Consider the following 13,287-nt stretch of genomic DNA (forward strand, 5'->3'; position numbering starts at 1 on the left):
GCCAGAAGCCCTCCTTCCGGGAAACCCCGAGGCCGGGAGTCCCAGGTGAGTATTTCTGAGTAGGTCATGGGTCTCACCACAATGACAGTCTCCCCAGAGACCCTGAGACAGAGGCACCCAGTGACATCGTTGCTAGACTCCTGAAATTCAAAACCACAAGGACATGAATACTTGCTCTTTAGCTGCTACTAGGTATAAAAGTCCTAAGGTTGGTGTTGTGGTTTACATCAAATGTACCCCCAAAACATTGTGCATGCATAGGTGGGAATTTGGGGACATTATTGGATCATGGGAAGTGTTCATCATGGATTAGTCCATAGCTAAATGTGGTGTTGAAAGGTGAAGCTTGGTTGCATGAGGTAGTCACAGGGGACCATGGCCTGGAAGGGTTTACCTTCCTCCTCCTTCTTTGATCCCGCTGTCTTTCTATGTCCTGCCTGCCAAGCCATGAGCTATTTCTCCAATGTGATGTCCCTCTGCTATGCTTCCTTGTGTTAGAGCCAGGCAACTATGGTCTGAAACCTCTGCAAATTGTGAACCAAAATGAACCTTTTTTTCTTCAAATCCTGGGTTTCATATATTGTGTCCCAGCAACAAGAAAGTAAGTAAGACAATTGGGTGTTATGGTTGATACATTGTGTCAACTTGGGGAGTCCAGAGGTTTGGCTAAGTGACTCAGCAGTTCTGCGTTTTGTAGTGAAAAGGACATGCCCTTACCCTTCTGGGATGTTGTTCCTTGTGTCAGTTTGAGAAGTTTAGAAGGTAACTACGTGACTCAGCAGGGAGCCAGGGTGCTTACTTTGTATTCATCCTGAGCCTGTGCAAGAGGAGGGCATGGAGATGACGTGAGTGCTACATGCCCCTTGGGTGGGGGCAGCTTGCCTACTATGTAAGGGAGGGAAAGAGGCTTACTCTTCTCTGTCACCCCTCCCTTTTGTTCTTGTTGCTTTGCCGTTCTGCCCACCATGAACTGTTGCTCTCTGCCATGTGCCACCCTGCCTTGGAGCCAGCCAAGTATGGACTGAAACCTCCATAGACTGGAGTCAGGTATTTAGGTGTCAGATATTTTGTCTCAGCAATGAGAGAAAAGTAATCAAGACACTGGGAATACTCTAAAAAATATTCTCAAATACCTTGACACCAATTGATTCATGGAACATTGCATCTAACAATAGCAGAATACATATTCTTCTCAAGTGAGATGGTACATTTAGTAAGAACTGTATATATACAAGTATTAAAAACTTTATCACATTTTAAAATTAAAAATCATGGAGTATATTCTTGCACACAGTAATATTTACCTGCAGAAAGAATAGATAACAGAAAGAGATTATACCTACATATTTGAAAATTAAAACAATTCTAAATAGTTATATTATTTAGAAATTAATAAGATGGGAAGACTCAAAGGAAATTAAAATATATTTGAAACCAAAAATGAATGTGTAACATATCAAAATATATGATGTAGCAAAAGTAGTGTTTAGGGAGACATTTATATCATCAAACACCAATTCTGAGGAAAAAAGATTTTTAAGAACTCAGAAACCTGGAAGAGGCTAGAAGGAGGACAACAACTCAAGGTGTAAGCAAATAGATAGAAGGGAATAAAGACGATTAAGTTAAAAGAAAAATAATACAAAAAAGCAATGACACAGTCATTTATTGACCTTTAAAAAGGTCAGTAAAATTAATACACTTCAAGTCTGAGAGACCAAAAATAGAGAAGATGTAAATTACCAATAGAAAAAACAAAGGTGAGGATATCTATATCTGTTGTATGAACATTAAGCATATAATAAGGGAATACTAACAGTTCTTTGCCAGTAAATTCCAGAACTTAGATGAAATGGGCTAATTCTGTAAAATATACAAACTATCAAGTCACTCAGAATGAAGCAAGTAGGGAAGAAACCTTCTATTTCTTGAAGTGATTGACTTTTTAATCAAAACTCTTCCCCCAAAAAGAAAAAAAAAAACTCTTTGAATTATACCAAGCAAGGAAAAACAATATTAATTCTACACAAACACTGCCAGAAGGGGAAGATGCTGTGCAGCTCGGTTAGTGAGGCCAACACAGCTTACTACAAAACCCTGACAAAGAAATGAAAAGACAATTACAAGAGGAGAAATCTATCCACAAATAAACCTTATCAACAGAAGCCCCTAGATCCCCACCCACGTAAATGCTAGCAAGGTAATCGCAGTAATACAGGCAAAGGGTGACTGACCAGTACCACGTGAAAGTCACTCCAGGAGTGCACATCTGCCTGAATGTAAGCATGTAATCTGAAACCTAATCCATGTGGTCCATCAGATTATCAGGCTAAGAAAAAGGATGGGACAACAGGTAGTGACATCAGCAGCACAGAAGAAAAAAAATCACAGGAAGTCACCACATCTGGAAAAGTCTCCTCAAGGATATGGTGTTCCTGGGGTGTCACTGCACATGGGAATTTTGGACACATCTGACATGGGCATTTCACATGACATGGACCTGTGCCAGTCCTGCTTACACTTGGATTTAAAGAGTTGCAGTGCACTAAAAAATGACAGCAGACAAAAACACTTTTTTGGTAGTCTATGTTGTGGTTTTTGTCTTGATGTTCCCCAAAGTCTCAAACAGTCATGGTGGGGGTGCTTTTCAAAGGTGGCCGGATCTAGTGTGAGATGCTGGGATCAAGTGTGTGTGATTACTCCATTAGTCTACTGACTGGTTTGGTATCATTCTGGGTAGGATTAAGGATGTCCCACCCTGCGTGTGAGGGAGGCTTACCACCCTTAGGGATAGGACATAAGGGACAAAATGAGGGTTGCTGCTGATCACTTGTTGATTGCTGCTTGTATACTACTTTGTTGCTTTGCTGCCTTCTGCCTGCCATGAACTCTTCCTCCTCTGTGATGCCCCTCTGCCACGCCACCCTGTCTTGGAGCTAGCAGATTATGGACTGAAACCTCTACAAACTGTGATCCAAATAAACCTTTCCTCCTTTGGGTGTTAGGTATTTTATCTCAGCAACAAAAAATAACAAAGATAACCTTTGGCATCCTCACTTTGCACCACTGAGAATCAGTATTTTCTCTGACTCTGTATCCTTTATTTCCAGATGTTTTTGGTCAATGAAGTTTTGTGAAGCTCTAATAGCAAACTCAATGAACTCCTCAGTTGTGGATACTGAAAACCTATTCATTTTACATTACACAATTTGGGTCAGTTTTAGTGTTGTAAGGTTTTTTTGGAGGTGTGTGGTTAAGAGATGGGAATAATTGTTATATTCTCGTGGATTGATTTTACCTAAGCCCACAAAATCAGGTTTTTAAATAAATGTGATTTTCTGCTTTTTAAATTTTGTTAATGCTGTTCATCATAGTCAAACACATGATCTAAAATGTCACTAAAACGTCGCAAGTGAGTTAACATCTCAAAACCAAACAGCTAGCAGAATGCATTTCCTAGATCATGGATGAGGGTCTGACCAGAAAGTCCCAGGGGATTCATCTTTCTGCAAATTCTTAAAAAGCAATGGCTAGCTGGTTTTTAAAATTTTCCTCTGACTTGTTGTCATTGGCTTGGGGATTAACATTCAATATTCTTCACAACAGCTCTTATTGTCACAACTAATGAAGCAAAACTTAATGATATGTAATCAAGATCTAACTAACACCAATGATTTGGTATTGATTGTACTTGTTTGGGGGGAATCATAAGTATTTCTGGCATGTTTTGCTGATCCCCAAATACCTTCAAATATGGAGGTGATGGGCCTTAAATGTTTTTTTTTTTTTTTTTTTTTTTCTGAAATTTCATTGAAGTAGGTTAGGGTTGTTTCTCTGTTTAAGTAAAATATACGCAAAAACCCTGCCCAATAGTAGTGGTGCAGCCTGGTTCCTGAGGCCCATGCTGGCAGAGAAATTTGGGTACTGTACATATGAACAGAGAAGACAGTATTGTCTGCTCATAGGCTTCACTCTTGCTTAACTCACTGACTCACACTTCAGACATGCCAGAACAGTCCAATGTGTACTCTGCATTGCTACTTATATATTTTGTGGATTTTAAATCATAGATTTAAAAAAAGACTCACAGCACTTTCTAAAAAGAATGTTTAGTAACACTTGCTATACCTGGCAGGCAACCTTGAAATTCTATAAACCCAGGAGAAAGTGGAGATGAGCAAGTGTAACCACAGTCTACGAGGCCAGTGTTACCCAAAGAAGGGTGAGGATGTTAGGAGACTGGAACAGAAATTTAACGTCTAAGACACTGAGAGCTCCTTCAGGAAGTAGGAGCAGAGAGTTAGGGAGGGAACTCCCCCCCCTCCCCCCCGTGGATTGTACATCATTTAACATGCTGTGATCCAACACACCAGGTCCACACGCTGGGGACCCAATTTTAACTGTCATCTCTGCTGCATGATTGCATTTGTGTTTATTGCTGGCTCAGTTTCTTTTTTAAAGATTGACTTTGTGACTATCAGAAAACTAAAGGAGCCATTAACTATTAACTGGTTTTGCTGAGATCTGCTCGTTGCCCATGTTAATCAGTTATCTCAGCATTCAGAAGAATTTTAGTGGGGTAAGTACTCAGTTGGAAGATCTTTAACATGGCACTGTATTCTTTTCTCCTTTTAAAGCATCCCCATGCCAAAAGCTTTTACTGACTTAAAATTAGAACTGCCAGGAAATAGAGGGGATGAATAAGATCAAAAGACATTTACACACTGAAGCCCAACCCAAATGTGGAATGAGGGGGAAGTGGACAAGGACAGCGAGGACGAATCACTAAAGTATGCTGTGTACATACGCAAATCAGCCCAAACGAAGCCTGTTAACATGTACAACCAATATACACTAATAAAAAATGAGGGGGAAATACCAAAAATTGAAAAAATAACACTATAATTGACTTTCTGTGATCAAATTCCAAGAACTAAGTCAAATGCTTGGTATCAGTGCTAGGTAAATCCTCCTATGGACGGCATAGCTCCTTTCCATCTCGGCTTGTTTTTAAATAGTGGCTTGTTAACTTCAGGCTCCTAACTCCCATCTACCCGCTTCCCATTTGGATCCCTCGTAATGTCCATACCAAAAAGCTGTCCCTGAGACCTACCACCTCAAGGGCTTGAATCTTATACTTTGAGTGTCATCCTAACAGGGTCCTAGAACTTGGGCCTAAAGATACCCAGCGAGTAACTGAAGCTTAGTATCTCTGCTATCCTTATTTCCTCTACATTATTACCTTAAAACTTTGGCGTAGATCCTTGCTCAGCCCTGCATGCAGGCACGCTAATACACAAGGAGTGTCTCTAACACACGGTGTGTTAGCCCTGAATTTACCAAGCCTATCTCATCCTCCTTTGATACTGAGGACACCAAGATAAGACTAAAATAATTTCCTGGGATTGTTGTGACACCCAGTCACAATGTCCAGTTCCAGGCCCAGCGCCTACAAAATTCCAGTCACTGTCCTAAATGTGCAGTCACCTTGTGTTCCAGGAGCAGTGGAGCCTCATGGACCACACCATGATGAGGCCACTGTCCCCTGGGCAGAGCAGTTACTTGATGAGAACTGTGCCCTCTGCTCCCCAAGCATGAAAATCATATCATGATCCCTCAAGAAATAGGCTATGTCTGCAGGTACAAAACCAAGATTGAAATAATGACCCGTCAAACCCCTGCCCACCACAGCACCTGATATTGGTTCCCAATTTTCGTTAATGGACCAGTTTGATCTTTGTGAGGTCTGTGTTGCCTTCAGTTCCCCAAGCTGAAATCCTTTCCTATTTTCTCTTACTTTCTTTTGTTTAGGGTCAGGCTTGATACTTATGAAATCCTGAAGCTAAATTCCCTTGCCAATTTCTCTTACTTTCCAATTGAAATATTTTCCTACAAATTTGTGCTGGTTGCAAGTTTTAATTTCCGTTATCACGGAAGCAAGGACTCTACACTAGCTGGTAACATTAGGAGTAATGGGAGTGGACTGAGAGTGTAAGTAAAGAAGCCAATCATACCAAAGACAGGAGGTCCAGCCTTTTGCCAAGGAGGAATACTGGTCCAGAGCCACTCAGGAACTGGGCTTCACTGCAGGAAATGAGCAGCATGCCAGTGAGGGAAGTTTAACCTGCATTTCCAGCCCCTCCCCAGTGCTCACATCACTGCCTCTGCTCCATTACCTGTCAGTTAGCAGCAGCATCAGATTTTCTCTGAGCTCAAACCATGACTGTGCACACAGGAAGTCTGGGTTGTGTGCTTCTTATGTGAATCTAATCCTGAAGCCATCTCTCCCACCCTATCCATGAAAAAACTGTCTTCCACAATACCATTCCCAACTGCCAAAAAGGTTGAGGACTCCTGGTCTGAGGACTAACCTCACCCCAGTCCTGTGGCCAGTGATTAAAAAAGAAAAAAATAACTGGAGAAGATGAGGAACTTAAAGGATCAGAAAACTAAACCATTTCACAAACTCACCATGAAGACATACAGATTGTATTTATGCTATCTTTAATAGAACCGGAGGAATAAAACTTATCTCTATAAAATGCAAGAAGTTACTTCCCTCTGATTTTTTAATATGATAAAACGAGTAGCTTAAGTTCTGTGAAATGCATCGTATATTTGTAAACTAAAAAATAAAATAAATTCTGTAAGGAAATGCACATTAATATCTGCAAAGCATTATTTTTAACAAAAATGGTGGTGCTAAGGTACTGTGAAGAGATCTCTCCCTATTAACGTTGTGTACATCTGTTAAACCTGTGAGGACACTCAGAGTGACTATGTCAAGCCCTGGTGAAAGCTGACTCATTTCATTATGGGATCCTCTCGCATGTGGTGGATCAGAGAGGAATCGGGTGCCCATGCCATGGTCTGGGCTCTCTCCCCTGTGTCAAGGCCCCTACACCCCGAGGACAGCTTGCAGAGCAAGGGACATCTGACATATACCCTCCTGCCTTTATAGCTGTTACTGAGCTGTGTCCACCATAGACCAAGGAGGGGAGGTGGAAAAAGTCACATGTACGGTGACTGTGACACAGGAATAAGAGTCCCCAGGCATTGATGCAGCTCAATTTGATTATCCCATTTCGGAAGTTTGAGGGAAAGACTCAAGTAAGAGCAAACACATGCCTGGCTTCCCTTCTGATTCTGGTTCAATTCACCTTTGCTTCCCAGACTCCCTCCCAAGTCACCTTCACTTGCTCCCATCTCCTGACCCTCATTTTGCCTCATGCACTGGACTCTCAGCCCATCTGGTGTAGAGAAATGCCCAGAGATGAAGCTGGGAAGGGGCCCAGACAAATGATAACCAAGACCATTTCTCTGATACTGCCTCAGCCTCCTCCCTCCAGGTCCTGCCGCACTTTCCCAACACACATTCTTTTACTATGATTTAACCATTGCCCATATTCGAGGATCTTCTCTTACTTTGCTGAAGAAGGTATGGAGATAGTGATAAAGAGAAAAACAGTAAAAATAACAAAATGAAATAAAAATAATAAAGTGACCATATAACACTAATTGTGATTATTATACAATGTTTATTAGCAGAAGAAATAATGGAAATTAGCAGGCTATCCCTTGACATGTGAAAGCTGATAGATACTATGTTAGTGTCAGGATTCAATCAAAATAGATCAATAACTGGAGACAACAGGTTATGGCCAAGTCACTTGTGCACAGCAGTGAGGTACCATGGGAGCTATGGCTTTCCTCCACGGGACAGACATTTCTTCTGCCTTAGGGGCACTGACCCGGGACGGGCAGGAAAACCACCATCCCTGACCACACGAGACCTGAGGTCCAATTCCAAGTCTGTTAGGCCAGGCACGACTCTTTTATCTCACTCTCTGAGTTGTGAGCTGTTATAGTCTTATGCAAGAGGAGTTTTGCATCTCCGGACACTATATCGAGGAAATTCAAACGTAGAAAGTAGATTTTCATAAACTGGAAGGCAACAGATAGAGCACCTCCGTTCACTGAAAAGAAGCTTTCAGCACAGTGCATGGCCTTTGCTGCTATGCTGTCGTCCTTCACTAGGGACCAGAAATCCAAGCACCTGGTGAAGCCCTTGATATCCTGCACAGATGTGCCCAGCTTCTTGGCAATCTCTTCAATGGACTTATCATCCAAACCGAAATAGTTTCGGTAAAGCCTCAAGCACTCTTCCTGTTCAGGCAAATCGAAGCCTTTGAGGATGGGTGCAAAGGGGATGAAGGCCAAAGTTGATGCCTTCAGGGTGTCCAGCCAGATCTTCTCCCTGAGGAAACCTCTCTTCAGCTCAATGGAAGCATCCGACAGTGTGGGCAATATGAGTGTGAAGACCTGGCGCTTGTGAGCAGGAAGCTCCTCCAGCAGAGTCCTCTCCAGATGTGGGAAGTCAAAGTCACAGAGGTCAAAGTTGGAGACCAAGAAGATGCGTGGATCAGGCACTCCAACGCCCCTGAGGTTAGCCAGGCAGTAGTCTCGGATCTGCTGAAGAACTCTCTTCCTCTTGAAGGACTGGGGCTTGGTTTTCTGTTCATTATATAAATCATTGTCCACCTTGCTTCTAACAAAGTAGAATTTCTTCCCTGTTTCCTTGATTTTCTGGGCCAGGACAGCGTCATTGAGGGTGAAGCGGGAGCACGAAATGATGATGAAGAAGTCGAAGCTAGCAAATCCCACTGTTTCTAAGTAGGTGTCTGGGGTGAATTTGGGCGTCCCAGTTCCAGGCAGGTCCCAGAAGGTCACGTTGGGATATTTTGGGTGTTGATAGGGGGTTTTCTTCATGGTGGTCTCCACGACCCCGACTTCAGCCGCCCCCTCCTCCTCATGACCAAGCCCTCTCAGGGCATTGATGAAGCTGGACTTGCCAGTCCCGGACTCCCCGATCACAGCCACCTCCAGGGCAGCATTTTCTGCTGCACTCAGTACTTCTTGAATGGTGTCCACCACAGCCTGCAGATTCCCCTCCCTGAGGGCTGCTTGGATTCCATCAAGTGTTTCTGGAGAGATGATGCCTCCAGCCTTACTAATTAAAGCAGAATATTGAGGCAGGAAGTCAGCAGCCAGTTGCTGAAAATTCTTTTGAGTCAAATTCTTTAGGAAGGCGGAGGTGAGTGCATCCATGGCAGTGGACTCTGGAAGGTCTGTGAAAAGGACAGAGCAGAGTTACAGAGAATGGAGCATCCACACAGAAAGATAGGGCTCAATACCGCAAGAGAATCCTGACAAAATGTAAGGCAGGAAGGACAGAGATACAAGGGGGAGGCAGAGGATGAAGCATGGGTGAGTGGGAGCCATGGGAACAAAGAGAGGGCTGGAGCCCAGGACACAGAGCTGGACACCTGGGGACATAGGAAGTGTGTCGGCCTAGAGTCTTTGGGAGACAGCCCTCCTCACACCTCGATTTTAGCACCTTAGAAAATAAATTTTAAACTTTTGACCTCCAGAATAAGAAGAGATTAGACTTCTGTTTTTTAAAAAACTTGACTATGCAGGCAGGACCAGCAGGGAGCAAGCTCCAGGGCAGGTGCAGGCTGGGCAGGTGGGACCATGGTGTGGAAAAGTCTAAAGCACCAGTGAGAATATGAGCCAGGGACTGGTGAATTAGGTGTTCGGGGGCTGTGCTCCAGCACACAGGCACCCAGAATAGAAGTGGGTGGGCGGGGCCATCATTCTATATCAAAGGGCTTGGGAGAACTCCACCAACAGAAGACCAGACCCAGCCCCCACATCTAGAGGCCAAGGTCAGCCCATACCCAGCACAAATCCCACTGCAATCTTGGCCAGAGTACATAGAACATTTCTGGGATCTGACTTGGACACTACCACGCATGTGGATACCAGAGGAATTTTACTACTTTTCTTTCTCTTTGTTTGTTTGATTGGTTTTCTTTCTTCTGTCTGATTGTAATTTTTTTCTTTCTTTTTTCACTATTTAGGTTTCTTACCTTTTTTTTGTTTTCTTCTTTTCATCTTCTTTCTCTCTTTTCTCAACTATCTCTCTTGATTTTATGACATTTTCATGTGAGTGAACATTGTCTCTTATCTCTCTGGTTCATTTCAATACTCCTCTGCTTTCTCTTTCATTATTTTACTCCTATGCTCCCCTGTTTCCCAAAACTTGGGTGAGAATCCTTTGCTCTCTATCCTTGCCTCTACTATATTTGACCTCATTCATCTATCTTGTCCCCTGTCCCTCTGAACCCACCCCCCACCTGCAACAGGGTAAAATCACTCTAGTAAGAAGAAAATTATTGCATAAAATTTCCTGGCATAAGTTTGATTTTGTTATATACCTGTAGAATCTACTCCTGTGGCTAAAGGCATCAGGTTAATAGTTACCAAAGCTTGCAGTAGCTAGGCTGTGCTTGATGCTACTTTTATTGCTCACTATATTATTTTAACAAGGATGTCATACCTGTTACAATCAGTTTTTCTCCCTTGTATAAAAATGCTGTGATTTTCTGGGCTCCTAACCATCACTATAGTCTAATACCAAAGGATTGGATGCTAAGCCAAACACACAGCAACTTCTCATCCTTAATAAACTGGGAAGGTAGGTTCCTGGGATAGACAAAAAGACCAAGAACCACCTACATCTGGAAGATATTCCTGAGGAACAGACGTTTCCTAGGGAAGCCTCAACTAGGGATAAAGCTAACTACTATAAGAAGTCTACAAGCATAAACACAGAAAAAATAAAATAGAAAATAGAAAACCACAAGACACAGAAGCAAAATTCAACCCCAGATCTCCAGCCCACCCAGGCCAAGTCTAGAACACAATGAGATAGAGGAAATTGGAACCCATCAACTGGCACTTTCTGAAATGATAGCATCAGAAGTGAAAAAACAAATGGATGAGACATAGAAAAATAATCTCTCAGGTAAAAAAAATGACAATCAAAATGAAAGAAATTAGAGCAGACACATATTTTAAAAGTAGAGAAATGTAGGAAAATGATTGGTACCATAAACCCCTAACATAGGAAAGAAATGGAATTCATGAAACAGATCCAAACAGAAATCCAGGAGATTAAAAACTTCGCTGAAGGTATATGAGACAGACTGAATGAAGGTGAATATAGAATATCAGATCTGGAAGACAGGACTAAGGCTAACAACCATATAAAGAAAGTTATCTTAAAAATAGTAAAAGACCATGAAAAATCAATTCAACAGCTGCAAGATAAAGCAAAGAACAACATAAAATTTATTGGAGTCAATGAGGAAAGCTGGAGATAGCACAAATGCCATTAAAAAACCTCTTCACAGAAGTAATGCTAGAAAACTTCCCAAACTTCGATAAAGAGTTTGACATACAAATAAGTGAAGCAGATAGAGCTCCAAATATCCATGACCAAAATAAATCTATGCTAAAGGATATAATAACCAAGATTACAGAAATTTGGCACAAGATCAGAATATTAAAAGCAGTAGAAAAAAGAAACAAATCACTTGTAAAGGAAAACCCACCAGAGACTTCTCAACAAAAGCCCTCAAATCAAGGAGAGCTTGGAGTGAGGCATTTCAAGCCCTAAAAGAAAACAACCTCCAACCCAGGATAACGTACCCTGCAAAACTATCTTTCAGACTGAGTGGAGAAATAAGATACTTTCATGACAAAGAACAACTGAAGAAACTCTTGACCACCAAACCAGCTCTCAGAATGCCCTGAAGGATATATTAGAAAGCAAAAGCAAAGATCAAAAGTGCAAGAACACCAGCAGAAAGAAGCCGTCAAGGAGGGAAAACAATTAAACAGAGGGGAAAGACAGGGAACCAACAGCAGGAAAATAATATGAGATAGATAAGCCAATACATATCAATTATTACCATCAATGTACATGGTCTCAATTCATCAATCAAAAGAAACAGACTGGCAGAATGGGTCGAGAAGCATGATCCAACAATATACTACTAACAAGGACACATTTAGCTCAAAAAGAAATTCATGGACTGAAAGTCAAAGGATTGAAAAACAATACGCCCTTCCATAGGAACCCAGAAAAAAGCAGAGGTAACTATTCTGCTTGCAGACAATGTGAACTTCAAGTCAAGACTGATCAAAGGAGATGAAGAAAGTCACTACATTACTTGTTAAGGGAAAACATCAAGAAGAAGAGATAACAATCATGAATATATGTGCACCAAATGCCAGTGCACCCAACTACATGAAACAAATATTAATGGACATGAAAACTCAAATAAGTGCTAACATAATTCTAATGGGGGACCTTAATGCCCCACTGTCACAATTAGATAGATCAATTAGACAAAAAATCCACAAAGAAATATCAGAACTAAACCAAACCTGTGAACAAATGGACTTAGTAGATATCTACAGAGTGTTCCATCCAATAACATAAGAATACACATTTTTCTCAGTTGCCCATGAGACATTCTCCAAAATAAACTACATACTAGCCCTTAGAATATGCTTAAGTAAATGCAGAGGAATTGAAATTATCCTGTGCACATTATCTGACCATGTGCAATGAAAATGGAAATCAACAGCAAAATAAATGATAAAAACTACGTAAACACTTGGAAATTAAACAACACCCTCCAGAAAAACCAATGTATCACAGAGGAAAGTAAAGAAGAAATTAAACAGTATCTGCAATTAAACAGTAATGCTGATACAACATACCAGAAGCTGAAATGTGATGAAAGCGGTCCCACGAGGAAAATTTATAGTAATCAATCTCACATAAGAAAAACAGAATGAGTTCAAATAAACAACTTAATGTTGAACCTCAAACTTCTAGAAAAAGAAGAACAAATCATTCCAAAACTTGTATGAGAGAAGAAACTATAGATAAGGGCAGAAATTAATACAATTGATACTAAGAAAATAATACAAGGAATCAATGAATCAAGGAGTTGGTTCTTTGAAAGATTAAATAACATTAATAAAACTTCAGCCAACCTTATCAAAGTAAAGAAAAGAAAAGACTCAAATTCTTGCAATTAGGAATAATAAGAGTGAAATCACAACAGATCCTGTGGAAATCCAGAAGATCAATATCTATACTCTAATAAGATGGAAAACAAAGAAATGGCCAGATTCCTAGACATGTATGAATTACCCAAACTGAATCAAAAAGATATAAAAATTCTAAATAAGCTGATATCAGTCAATGAAATTAAAAATGTAATTAAAAACTTACCAACAAAGAAAATTCTGTACCTGATGGATTCACTGTTGAATTCTGTAAGAAATTTAGAGAAGATATAATGCCATTAATGCTGAAACTCTTTCATGAAATTAAAAGGGAAGTAATACTTCCAAAATCATTCC

At 41.0% G+C, this 13,287-nt stretch overlaps 1 protein-coding gene across 2 annotated transcripts in view; it reads right to left on the minus strand.

Annotated features, from left to right (window-relative positions):
• Nucleotides 1-7,518: 7,518 nt before the first annotated feature.
• LOC102013908 (interferon-inducible GTPase 1-like) overlaps nucleotides 7,519-13,287 on the minus strand; it is a 12,522-nt gene continuing 6,753 nt past the window's right edge. Inside the window, exons 3-4 of one of the 2 annotated variants that reach the window (XM_013508135.1) lie at nucleotides 13,157-13,198; nucleotides 7,519-9,128 (exon numbers count right to left, since the gene is read on the minus strand). In XM_013508135.1, coding sequence (XP_013363589.1) covers nucleotides 7,816-9,108 — 1,293 coding nt within the window. In that variant the 5' untranslated portion in view covers nucleotides 9,109-9,128; nucleotides 13,157-13,198 and the 3' untranslated portion in view covers nucleotides 7,519-7,815. The remainder of the gene's footprint in view (nucleotides 9,129-13,156; nucleotides 13,199-13,287) is intronic. The other variant, XM_005376045.2, reaches the window with a different exon arrangement.

The sequence above is a fragment of the Chinchilla lanigera genome, unplaced genomic scaffold (genome assembly GCF_000276665.1).
Source record: "Chinchilla lanigera isolate Chin_1 unplaced genomic scaffold, ChiLan1.0 scaffold00007, whole genome shotgun sequence".
NCBI lineage: Eukaryota > Metazoa > Chordata > Mammalia > Rodentia > Chinchillidae > Chinchilla > Chinchilla lanigera.